This window comes from Phalacrocorax aristotelis, chromosome 1 (assembly GCF_949628215.1).
Source record: "Phalacrocorax aristotelis chromosome 1, bGulAri2.1, whole genome shotgun sequence".
NCBI lineage: Eukaryota > Metazoa > Chordata > Aves > Suliformes > Phalacrocoracidae > Phalacrocorax > Phalacrocorax aristotelis.
The window spans coordinates 166257016-166270795 of record NC_134276.1 but is presented as its reverse complement, the minus strand read 5'-3'; the positions used below and the strand labels follow the sequence as shown (position 1 = coordinate 166270795).

Genomic DNA, 13780 nt, shown 5'->3' with positions numbered 1-13780 from the left:
TGTTTCATAGTTTTCAATTTTCACTTCAGATTAAATTCCACTAAAAAGGAACAGCAAAAAATAGATTTTCAGATGGACTAAACATAACATTTAATTGAAAAAAAAGGTATCTGTTTTTCAGTTCAACCACTTCAGGTCTTCTTATAATCCTTATAACTTCATTCTCCTCTTCTTACACAGAAAAAGGGAAGAATGTTAGGGCACAGTATGTAGATAATATCATCCAGTTTCTGTAGAGGCCAATACCTTACATGGATGCCTAAGCAGAGAAATAAGACAAAATCATTTGAACATCCTGAGATACAGAGCACACGCTTTTGGAAGACCTCTGTGCAACACTACCACCCTTTAGATTCCTTTAGCCACCATGACAGGGACATACACACAGACATGCATTAGGGCAATATGAGATTTTCAGAATCATTTAGAGACTGCACATTCAGAGTATCCCCATCATGTCGGGGCACTGTGAGACTCTCTTACTCATTCGTCTCATGGCTTTTGAATCTTTTTCTGTGCTAAAGGTAAAGGAGGATTAGACTGTATAAACCAACTTTGAGAACTGGGAAACTTAGTAATGGGACCATTTCCCTAAAGCCAAAAATTACTTAGAAGAGAAACTACATATGCCTAAGAAAGACTTCAGCTATTAGGTTGTTATGGAAACACAAGCCTCTTGTCAGTTATCTACTCTACCAAACCTATGCATGACTCACATTACAGTACACACCTCTGCTTCGTGTTCCTCATTGACAAGCTCAGAGTGGCTCTTCACTTCTCACTCAACATACAGATGCATTATACTTTTTGGAGATACTGTCTCCTTGACTGATAGACAAAAGAATAAGGACATTCATTATCATTCATACATCATGTCAGGCCCTGAGGTACTAATAAGCTTTAACGGCCCTGAGCAGCCTTCTGAGGTTCTCCATTCACATCCCCCTTCCTGGAGACACCATTTCAGTTCAGCCTGGGGCCTTTAGTTCCTGCCTGAGCTATGCTGAAGTAGTGCCTGTCTGGTGCTTATGCCTATGCCCATGCCTGTGCCCTGTGCACCCAGACCCCAGCTCATGGGCTGACTTCCCAGCTTGACCTCGGACCTGGTCTTGTCATCTTGAACCTTCCTGGCCATTACCAGACCCAGTCCTGACCTGCATATTTACTTTCTAGCTTGACTTTAGATTTACTTCATCAGCACATACTTACTTGATCTCGGCTATTGGCTGAATCTGGCCACGATCTCTAGGTCTGCTCTGCTAATGGGAGGTGAGTGGGCCCTGACTAGTGAGGCCCCTGCCCTGCCAGCCATGGTAGTCCCCTTCACTCCTGCCTCCCCCTCCTGAGGGAGCAGCTGGTTCTTGCTGCTTCCTGACACATCAGGCCTGAGACTTAGTACTTAGGAAATTCAGCACTCATGGCAAGTAGGTGGTAGTGATTTTCAAGATGCACAACATTACCAAAAGCTTTCATGGACAATCAGTTGCTTCAGAAATATTGGTGTCAATTTAGGCTAAATTTCATCGATTCTAGCTATTTTTAGATGTTCTAGACCAACTGTTATACATTGCAGCTACTCTGCTTGATAAGAGACTCCCTTCATTATTATGCTCTTCTCTCTACACAGCTAAGATGATCTTTCTTCATCACTGAAAGTATTTAATCCTGAGGAGTAAGACTTTAGGTCATGTGTTTAAGTGCACTATATTCTGCTATCTTGGGTTTAAAAAGCATACTTAAATGAAAGACAGCTCTACTAGCAGTCCTTCTGTTTGAAGCAATTTGGGTGAGTGGACTTCAGAAAGGTTACTGCATGATCCTTCAGATCAATTACACTTTCAAAATGATGAAGCACGGGTGACTAAGGCTAGCCTCCTGACTTTCCATTCATCCAGGCAATTTTGTGTATCTGGCAGTGTGATGGTTCCTTCTTGTGGCCACTTTGCACTGGTTTGCTTACAGCTAGAAAATAACTGCACAAAAAGAAAGGTATAAATCCATTAAACAAGAAAAGATGCATTTCCTATCTTAGTCTTTATCTGAAGAATTGAATGTCCAAATATTCAGGATAGGTGCTGTGAAGATTTGCTACTGAAGTCAATCAGAAACTGATGACCTGACAAATAGCACTTTATTTACCAACCCAAGTATTTAATGATTTTGGAAACTACGTAGAAGATTCATATGGTAATTTTTATGAAATCGTTATCACAGCTAGGCTATTTTTCAACTCAAGTTTCTAAAGAACTGTCTCCTAAATACCCGTATGAGATTGCTGACACAGCATTATACAGTAGACACAAGAATGCAAGAAGAGGTGAGCTGATACACTAGCTACAAGTTTTCAGGTTCATTTTCAGTGTAATGACAGGAGAGAAATGCCAGGCTGAGAAAGCAAAAAAACCCTAACGTTGCAGTAAATAGGCCAGCTTGGGGACAGTTTGATATGTTGTAATAATTCAGTGACAAGCAGTTTGCGTTAGTTTCCCTGCTGTGATTATGAGGTTATAAGAAAAAGGTATCATTAATTACAGATTTATTATCTTGCATGGTCCTCCTTGTAAGTTGCTGGCATTTAAGTGCAAATTAATTATTTTTTCTAAATAACAAAAAATCATGACTGACAACAGCAAGATTTCTCCAAAGTACATTTAGCTGGGTAGATGACCAGAATAGCTGCTAAGATATCTCTTTATGCTTCAACTCCTTGCCTTGTGTTTGCCTGCTACGGGCTAGTGGCAACTTATCACATATCTAAGGACATTTTTATCCCCTTGACAGAAGCCATATCTTAGATGTAACTGGGTAGAGTAGTTGTACCAGAGATGTCTTTAAAATTGCTGATTTGGGAATTGCTGACTGCGTGGTAGCTGATAACTCAGCAGAAGTGAAGCCCCTAAGTATTTACCTTATTTCTCAGACAGATTTTGCAACGCACACCGAGTTCTGCATTGCTACAACTGAGCTGTTCTCAGAGTTGAAGACAGCTTACTAAGGTCTCCTTGACCTACAGCCACAGTAAAGTAACATAGCTGGAAAAAACAGGTCCTTGAACTAGAACTCCCTTATCCAAGGATGATTTTCATGCAGTTTACAGACAGCAATGTCTCTTCCTGTTATTGATATGCTGTATTAAAACCTTCGTTAATCTGCATGGAGAAATCAACTTTCCCAAAGGAGGATTTTTTTTTTCACCAAGTTATTAATGAAAAACAGTTTGAAAAGTTCTCTTTAATTCCTAATGATACTCAATGAGACCTAAAAATGTTTTAAGTAGTACTGGCCATCACTTATTATCATTAAAAATTTAGCATGTAGACTGCCACCTGCCCTAGGGAGTTTCTGCAGTAGAAACTATAGAAGCACACTAAAAGAGATATGGTCTTTCTATTGGGTACAGGCACACACTTATCTCCAATGAGAAAAATATATTTATTAACATTTCTTCTGTAGTGTATCCCAGATTTCATTCAACAGTTCTGCTAAATAAAGTATATGACCTTGTGAGGTGCAAAGATGGAGTATGGTACAAAATGTCTAAGCCACCAAGGATGCAAGTTAAGTCTGTAAGGGTCTTCACAGCACAGGTGCAAATGCAGCATTGTGCTGCACCTAAACATCTGTTACCGGTATTCTAGACACTAGATAACTCATCAAAACCAAACTAACTTCATTAAGATACTTGACAATGCCTACCTTAGCATTAAAATTATCCTGTGCCTTGAGCTTCAGCCATTTATTAAAAGTTTACACCTTCTCCAAGATGATTTGTTGCTATAGTTCACAAAATTTAATTACATCCTTAACAGCAAAAGGGCAATACTAATGCGTGCCTTATGAACTAATAAAATTTTATGGTTATTTTTCAAGGTTGAATATGTCATGTGATTTATTTTTTTTTTAATGGAAGGGCAGTCTGAAAATTAAAATTACTAGTAGGAATGTCTAGTTTAAGGAATGAAGATACTGTTCTGGAATAGCCCAAGAGATAGTAAGATTGATTCATGAATCAATTCATTTATAAAATTAATTTTATGAGATTGATTTCTGAAACTTTAAATCCAAAATTAGATTTTACTTAGCAGAAAAATTTGTCTCAAAGAGTGCAATATTTCAGAATATTCCTATCAAGTCTTAACTGTTAGTTTAAAAGCAGAGATACTGAGACAGAGATGCTAACAGACTGTGCCAACCTTGTCCTATCAATCTACTGCAGAGACAAAGAACAGCTTACTTGAACCCAGACACACATGCAGTCTTTTTTACTCTTAGATCAGTCCTAATTAGAAGCAATTGTTTTAACTGCCAGCATAAACCAATAATGTAACTGTTGTTCTTCCTATCTAAACCTAATTTCTTGCAAACAGACATAAAACTCACACAACACAGGATTTCAGAAGTGGAAGTAACAAACTTTATGACTACTTTTATTTCCTTTCTGTTCAGTTTTAGTCCCTTATATCTAACAATCATTTACCATTTCATGCATGGAGTTCTCATCCTCTGCTATTCTCTATCATTTCAAGAATAAGATTCAGGAACTTAAAAAATAATATGGAGAACTACAGAGCAGTCTGTTTTTTTCCCGAGTAGATTAGAGAATGATGACTGGCAAGGTGACTACTCCCAACCTGTTAGGAGTTTACTGGCAGGGCAGATAATAGTTACAACATGCAGCTCTACAGCTTGAAAGGCCAGTCAGAATGACCTTTTCTCTCAATATAGGAAAGTAGAATTTTCAATCACTGAGTGCAGTCAGTCTCACTTCTACTGCCAAGAGGTAGTAATGCCCCAGACAGGGGGGAGAGTTGATCAGAGTGTCCTACCACCTAGGGAAAAGAGACTGACAGATGCAATTTTATGTTCAAAGTGCTGCCTCATGCTCTGAAATGAACACAACACATGACACAGTACAGCAATTTGAAACAGTATTCCCAAAGTCAGCATGTCTCAGTGATACAAAAACAGGGAAATTCACCTAGGGAAAAAAAGGCATGCAAATTAGATATTTGTTTTAAATGAATGATCTCAATAATCGTACATAACTTATTCAAGCAATAGATCTGTATGAACTGAAGTGGCAGGCTGACATTCACATACAATTACGCATAGTGTTAAGTACCTTGTAACCGTGAGTGACATGGTTGATTTAATTTGGTTCATTTGTAGTATAAGATAACACCCAACATGATTACAGATATGACTTACGAGCCAGGCCAGTTAGATAACTGCTACATTTCTGGCTTAAAATAAAATCACATTTTGGAATCTGCTTATCTATACAGCCAAATGTTCCTCCCAATAAAATGCCAAGGAAAAGATCACGGTGGTATATGGAAAAGTAAGACAGAAGGAATTACAGTACATTTGTATTGTCAACTCATTGACCTTGTTAGATCTTATAAAGATGATGGGTGCCCTCATGAATGTCCTACAGCTTCCTTGGTTATTCTCTGGGCGTCTGATACACACCATGTTTAACCATAGTCAAAACATATTTTCAGATTAAGACCTAAAAATGTCCTTTTTAGGATCTGTTTTCCATACTTATCTTAATGGACTTACTAAGAAAGATGCTTATGTTCAGCAGACATCACACTTCCAAAGCCTGGTATTTTAACTAACCGAAAGTGTGTCTTTTTTTTAATACTAATTACAATGGAAAGCTTTGTAGTTGAGCCCCATTACTATGGAGGCAGATAATGAACTCCCTCAGCCAATTCATGGGATAGAGGTATGGCAGTCTTCCCATTGCAATAAGTATGTTTATGGTGATTAATCAAGTAGGAGTCTGAAAAACAAGGATAATTTGGCATTTTCTCCCTTTACTGAATGACAACCCATAATATTGTCCTGCACAATCTGCTAATTTTTTAGATTATCAGAGCCAAAAAGCCATCAACAAAGTAAACCTTCAGTTGCACAAGTAGTCATGCTGATGTTCGAGTCAGACTCTGGTCCAACAACTATGCTGTAAAGACGCTACCCTATTTTGTGCCACTGTTCATAATGCAGGTTCCCTTAGGTCTTCTTTAGCCCAGATTTTATGGAGAGTTGGGAATTATGATCCACTCCACCTCACCTTGCAGACTCCAAAGCTGTATCTTCATATCTGGCCCTTAGTACGTCTGATATAGCTCTGGCACTCTTCCAATTCTAGTTCAGCTGTGGAATCAACAAGGTGCTTTCCCTTACACAGGCTAGACAGGTTACATGATGTTAGTCAACAATCATCTGTCGTTCTCGTATATTTCCCAAATCATGATTCACAATCAAGATAGCACAGGTCGAAAAGTCAGTTGCCCATTTCAAATAGGACAGTGCTGCTGAGAACTGTCATTTGTCAAAGCAGACTCTTGGTCAAATTACTTACAGCAAAATGATTATATTCTGAAATTCCTGTACCAGGTGGTAACTAATGAAGAGTTCAAACAATGGTAATGGAAAAGAGCATAAAATTTTGGAGAACACAGAGACCTTACATATAATATCATTGATCTAACTCAGCATAATTCTATTGGTTTTTAACTATTGTAACTCGTTGCTGTTCAAACCTGTGTAATACAACAACAGTCTGCCAAACTGTCATTTAATATTTCTATCAATTCTCACACAGTTTTATTTTTAAAAATAGAACAGACCTTCCTTTATGTAACATGGAAATACAGAGTACTTTAAATTTTGAATTAGTTGTATAATATTGCTGCTAAGCATAAAAAAACCCATTAAAAAACAGAAACAGGTTAGTATAAATAGATTACTGCAAAAGGCTGGGCTTAAAGAATTTTGATTTCTAATTTGGCTTTTTGCAGTCTTTTTATACTTATCTAGGAAATTATTTAAACCTCTGCTTTGTTTTCCCTTCTACAGCATTTTGATATTAAGCTCTTATGGTAGCTAATGGAAGACTATAATCACGCTGTGATAAGTAAACAGTACTGTATTCTTAAACAGATAAACCTAAAACTTTTCTATATACCTTCTATAACATTACACTTTACACAAAAGACTATGCAAAGGATTATTTGGTAATTTACCTGGTCTTGAGGAAGGTGCTCTTGCTATCTCTAGGGAACAAGGTTTTTTGGTCACTGCTATGTCTATCGAATCACAAAGACTGCTGTCATTTTCTGAAGGAACTGCATCCAGAGGTACAGAGGGTATTGCTTCCAATGCATAACCTCTCTTCTTTGAATAAGATTCCTGAAATGCAAAAAATTTAAGTAGGTAAGAGAGATATTTCTCAGATGACACAGGAAAAGAAGCAGCTGGCTTCAATAACCCTGGCTAGCAGGGTTTAATATTCAGGAAATTAAATACCATGTTCTGCTGAAAGCCAAATTATAACAGAATTGAAGAATTATTTGTACGCTAGAAGATAACATGTCTTGTCGTTTGGTTGGGGTTTTTTTTTGTAATATAGGTCTTGTTTAGTTACAGAAATATCTATCAAATCCTGTATTTAGCAAAAGCTCCACCATAACAGGTCTTGCAATACCTGCTTGGCTAGGTCCTAATTCAGGGGATGTCTCTCATTCAATTTTTTAAATCATATCTCATGAAAGTGACAATTACATTAACCACTGCAATTACCTTCTCCTTGGAGATGGTTTTACAAGATGTTTATATTATATATAAGAAAGCTAAAGATATGCCATCTACATTTTGATGGCAGAATTCCAGGTCGTAAATGAAGATTAATTACTCTCTATATTTGAGTGAACAGCAATAATGGTGCAAGGTCCCTTAACAGTGATACATATAGTGAATTCCCATCATTACCAAATGTTGAGGGAGGGAAAAAACGGATTAGTCAGAAGCTTCGCTCATACACTTTAGAACATGAATAAGAAGATACCATACAGTTTCACCAGAGTTTTTTGATTTGTGATTTTTTCATTTTAATCCCAGCAGAAAGCAATTGCATAGACGAAGACATATTTCCACATCTTTCTTACACTGGACATATGTATGCCTCAGAAAGTCAAGCACCACACATAAATCCAATGCAATATAATAAAATGCAAAGGGCCAGAAAGCACCCTGACAGTTAGATGTTATCATAGCACTACTCAGAAAATGATTGAAGAATGTGATTCTGTGTGTGAACAGGATGTGGAATAACAATTTCTTCAACAAGAAGGACTCGTATTGCCTAAGGTAAACTACGGCTGTAGATAACAGTCCCTTTTTTAGGCAAATTATTTATACTGTTAGCAAATCACTACACTACCCAACTTTTAGCATTTTTTCCTGCTCATTGTGTTGTGACCTGATTTTTATGAGAGCTCATAATCTGGTAATAATTCAAGGCCTCTCAAACGACAAGTTTGCGATGGCAGCAACAGGACCCCCACTTTTAAATCCTACTTGATGACTTCAGTAGAAACAAATTTTAAATGACTCCTACGTTAACCCACCACTGAATAAAGAATGTGACAATGAATCCTGGAAACAGTTAACGGGGGAAAAAAATCATGCAAAATAAAATAAACAATACTAAGAAGCATTTGTAATAAAAAATAAGAGTATGTACCAGCAAACAATACAAGATTAGTGGCTAGTGTTCAAAAAACATACCTAGAAGAGGAATGTAATTGCATCTCTACCTTTTCTACCCTTTCCTCTTTATGTCTAGTCAGAGTATAAGCTCGCTGCATTAATGATTTTACTGATATATACTAATAGTAACTAGTTTCAGCTAGTGGATTCAAAGCTAGTAGTTTCAGCTAGTGGATTCGGAAGACGTAACAAGGAATTGGAAGAGTTTGTAAGTGGCCTTACTGCAGCTCCAAATACAACCTTTTAAACATAAGCCATCTTATTCCTTAATGTAATTAAAAGAAAATTATTCCTGCAGCCCACATCCTGTTAAAAAAAAAGAACTTTTTTTTTTAAAAAAAATCCTGAAAATAACACTTCCATAAAATGAAGCAGGGATATTAGGAAGAGTACAAGTGAAAACAAGAAATTTCCAAATAATAAGTTTTATTACTGGAATAAAAGGGCACGAGTTCACACCTTAGGTTTAAATTAGAGAATACTATAAAAACCTTGTAATTTGTAAATAACAGCACCGTTAACTTTGTAACTTTCTGCCTTTTTGTCACAATAAGTACAGAAAACATTTCTCCCTAGACTGCACTGTGTAATGTGGAGGCATCAAAGAGGCTGAAGTGCAACTGCAGGACAGGAGGAGGAATCCTTCCTACCTTGAAAAAAAGGAATTTCTACCTTGTCCTTTCAAGTCTGCTGTAAAAAGACAGAGGCAAAAATTTAATTACCAAAGCAATGACTAAACCAGACTTCAATTTAATCCTTGTACATGGCAAGTTTCTATAAGAGTAAGTCAGAATGCCAAAACCCTAGTAATAGTGTATCTGCCTAGAGAAGCCTATGAAGAAATACTGTAGCCTTAAAATTGTCACCAAACACCAAAGTGAAACCTGCTCAGCTCCTGAATTCAGCTATAGAAAAAAAACACCAAACAAACAATAAAAATTGTTATTCAAAATGTAAGAACAGACATTGGATCATACTTTATGCCTACGTCACCCAAAATTCTGTCTACAAAGGCAGGCGACAGTGCTGGCCTAGAGAACAGCGAGACCAGGACAATCATGTAGTGGTACTTCTCCCCCTACAACCCTTTGAGGATCCTGCACTTCATAATCAAAAAGTGCTGACTTTGTTTTGAATGTACACCAATCAAACTTTCTAAAATTACCTTCTCAAGTTGCCTTTAGGGCATGTCACTTTTTACAGTTTGCATGTACCCCATTTTTTTTTTTAGCTATCTCACCAAGTTTGACATCCCTAATTCTTGTACTTTAGAAGGCAACAAACAGTTGTGCTTTACTTATCCTCTCCTTGCGATTTCACTGACCTCTGTTACACTTCCCTTGTCCTCTCCTGTAGGTAATGAGAAATTCTAACCTACTCACACAACTGTGCTAGGCTTTTGGCCATCCCTGTCACCCCTCACCCTCTCAGTCTTGGATGATATGACAGGGACCAGACTTTCACATGGCATTCAAGATGAGGGCTCACCAAGTATTCACACTGGCATAATGATGTTCCCTCTTTTGTATTCTACTCCTTTCCTATCGCTCTTAACATTCAGTTTGATTTTCTGAATGTTATTCAACATTCTGTAATTAACATTGCAAGAATATAAATGTCAGAGAAGAATAAATAAAAATGATGGGGTTACTGAGAAAATGGTTGGAATGTAAATTACTGACAAGTAAATTCTTCCTGAATCTCTCCCTATAAAGCAAATATGATTATAGTATGCCAAGCAGAACTTAAATAAGTTAGAGTTAAAAAAGAATTGTTAATACTTTAAAAGGTCTGGAATTCTATCAACTGATTAAGTGAAGACGATAACCTTTAATTAAAAAGGGCATATGTAGCAAAAAAAAAAAAGACAAACTTCTCATTGCTGGAGAAAAGCATGTAAACCCTTCCGGTTGCTGCAATGTGTTCTCCATTTTGCAGGTACTGAGTGTATTCTAGAAATTTTTAAGCTCTAAACTAATTCAAGTTAGGTGTTAGCAGATGACATAAAACTCTCTTCAGGTATCAGGCACCGAGCAATGTGATTCTGTTTTTTTCTAAGGTTAAAAGCTGTTCAGCATTCCTCTCAATAATATCAGTTCTGTTGTCTCACCTCACCCATGCAATGAGCAGTAACTCTACAGTAATCCTACATGCCCTAGATATTTTCATCTGCATAATAAAACCTCCTAAAGACATACTCTTCCATTATAGTTGAATAATCTTTAGTCCTGAAATCAAAATAATCTGAGTTTATTTTTTTTTAAATTAGAAATTAATCAATCTTGAATTTCTGTAAACTATTCCAAAAAGCTGAAGATGACACATGCAACTGACCATCACTATCAAGTCAGAATTAGTTCTTATTTGAAATTACAACTTCTGAAAAGTGATGTGCTGGGCTGCCAGTACATTCAAATAAGTATTTTTGTGGAAAGGATAAAAATACATACACAATAGAAGTGAGAGAAAAAGAGAAGAGTGAGAGTGGGTGAATCACTGGGAAAGCATTAGAGAACACTTGCCCATACTGATAAAATATAAATCAGATTTTTGCCTTGTAGAAAGAAACAGCAATGTGAAACAATAGCCCATAACATGAGTAAATCTTCAAAAACTACATGATGTTGAGTGAGGCCTTTCTTCCATGTTTCTGCCAAGCTTCTAGCTACTCTTGCCTCTGCCTTCTAGATACTCTTGCATTCCTTATAAGGATCAATCTGAATGATGTACGCTCAAGGTCTGGGATATAAGCAGTATACACAAATTTGTGTTTGTATGACCTAAGAATAAAATGATAGAGGCTCAGTAGACATCTAATCTGAACTGACATTCTGACAAGAAGATGGAATTTGTATTTAACTGAAAAATTTCCATACCATCTATCTCCTTTCCTATAGAAATCAGGTCAGTTGAAGTTTTCTTACTTCCCTGGAATATGGGACAACACATCAGAGTCAGACATGAATGCCAGATGAGCAACAGCAGAAAAAACTGTTCTTTGAAGATGTACTGTCACATCTCATTCACCACAGTGATAGTTCATGTAGGTATGTTGTGTCTCACCAGGCAATTATTAACTTATAACTTAAAAATTCTAAACTTATGAACAGTTATCTTGAACTCCTGGAGTCTAGGCGACTTACAGTTGAAGGCCACACTGCATCCTGTTATTTGACAACTTACTAAATCTGGATTTGCTTAAGTCTCTATTTTGATATACAACTTCCTTGTCATTATATATTAACTGTCCTCATCATTTATGTAAGACACCTAATAAGAATCACAAAGGCTAGAAGTAATAGTTGTTCTAGCCCTAAGGCACTTTTTTAGAAAGTATGGGGAACAAGAATGCCCCTACTCATATTTATACTTGAAAATATAGGTTAAGAACATTGGTTTAGAAGAGAATGATTAGGGAGTAGTTTAGTTTCAATGGTCTTAAATTATATTTTCAGTTAATTCAGACTTTTAAAGAGAACTTTATGGCTATAATTATTGATTATCTGCAAACACATAAGAACAAGAAGTGGAAGTAAGATACACAGGGTTTCCTTTCTTCTGAATAATAAACCTCAAAGAAGAAAAATTCTCATAAATGTAGAAAGGAGAAATGCAATATATCTGCCATCTTTAGAAAATTTCTTTTTCATTTATTAGATAATGAAGAACTGCTATTAAATCCCGGCATACACATTGACATCCACCAGGGTGTTGTATCTTCTCCCCTGGCTTGCTGCATGTCAGAGGACCAGCATGAAGAAACCAAGTGGCTCTTCTTCCATCATAGTGGGATAAATTCTGCCTAGTTGTTCTTTAGGAGAGTACTATGATACTTCTATTAATAAAGCTTTGGAGAGCTACTGAACCTAAATGCTCCATCAACCCAAAGCTGATGATTACCATGAAAGTGAGCAATGACTAGTGCATTTATCCCATTTATCCCATTTATGTCATAGAATTATAGAAGAGTTTGGGTTGGAAGGGACCTTTAAAGATCATCTAGTCCAACCTCCCTGCAGCGAGCAGGGACAACTAGATAAGGTTGCTCAGAGCCCCGTGCAACCTGACTTTGAATGTTTCTAGGGATGGCGCATCTACCACCTCTCTGGGCAACCTGTTCCAGGGCTTCACCACCCCCATCGTAAAAAATTTCCTCCGTATGTCTAGTCCAAATGTGTTTGCATCAAACATACTTCTTGATGTTTGTAAACAGACCGACGTATAACATTGTTGAACTGAGACACTTCCAGAGACACTAACCAAAGGTTGCTGAGAGGAATCAAGAATTCAAGCAAGAAAGATGTCCTGACCAGTCACTGAAGATAATTAGGATAGTTTTTTGACATGCAGCAAGGTAGTGGAGAGAATGCCCAAACCTGAAGCCTGTTGTGTGAGTTTGTCACACTAATGTACTGAGCTAAAACAATTGTAAGTATTACCTGTGTCATCACAACCCAAAACCACAATTACATGGAGAAATATTTATTTTGACTGCCTTTCCATTGAAAGAAATCTGGAATATTACTATAATTTTATGGCTAGTAAAAACACTTTTATCTATTACTAATAATTTAACCAAAGTAATTTTTGTAGTATCGTGTAATTAGAATAATTTTTCATGACTCAAACTATGATAAATGTTCATTGTTATGACAGCTAGAAACACTTGAATATGTAATTTGTCATAGAACAGATAATAAGGTTCACTTCATGATATATTACAGAATCTGGAAAATCTCCAGTAATCTCATGTAAGGGTGATGACACTGGAGGGTCTACTCTGGTCTGCACAAAGTATTTATAATATAGATTTTAAAAGGATGTTCTCTTTTACCCTCTCACCAAGCATCAGAAACAGTGGATTTGATGATGTAGGAATAACACATGTACAAAGTTATCAGAAATAATTCTTTCCCTCCAGTATCTTAACCAGCCTTTAAGTTTCAGTAAGCCTTCCCAAGAGCTGAGAAGAATGTTTATTTTAAAAAACATGCTAGATTTGCTGTCCTGTATATTTATATTGTTAGAAATGTAAAGATGATGCGTAATTTTTCAGAAACAATTCAAAAAAGTTAGATCTGCTTTTTCAAACTTTGTGTTTGAGAAAGAAGCAGCATTATTTACATAGCACCACAAATGTGGTTTATGCTCTCCTTTTCAAATGCATATTTTTACATACCTTGTTTAGAATCAAAATTTCATATGAAAACTCTACAGA

General features: G+C 36.6%; 1 protein-coding gene across 7 annotated transcripts in view; it reads right to left on the bottom strand.

The window, feature by feature from the left end:
* Positions 1-13780, bottom strand: part of ANKS1B (ankyrin repeat and sterile alpha motif domain containing 1B) — a 450718-nt gene that overhangs the window by 303290 nt on the left and 133648 nt on the right. For all 7 annotated transcript variants that reach the window (XM_075080262.1, XM_075080270.1, XM_075080279.1 and 4 more), the window contains exon 10: positions 7038-7203. In XM_075080262.1, coding sequence (XP_074936363.1) covers positions 7038-7203 — 166 coding nt within the window. The remainder of the gene's footprint in view (positions 1-7037; positions 7204-13780) is intronic.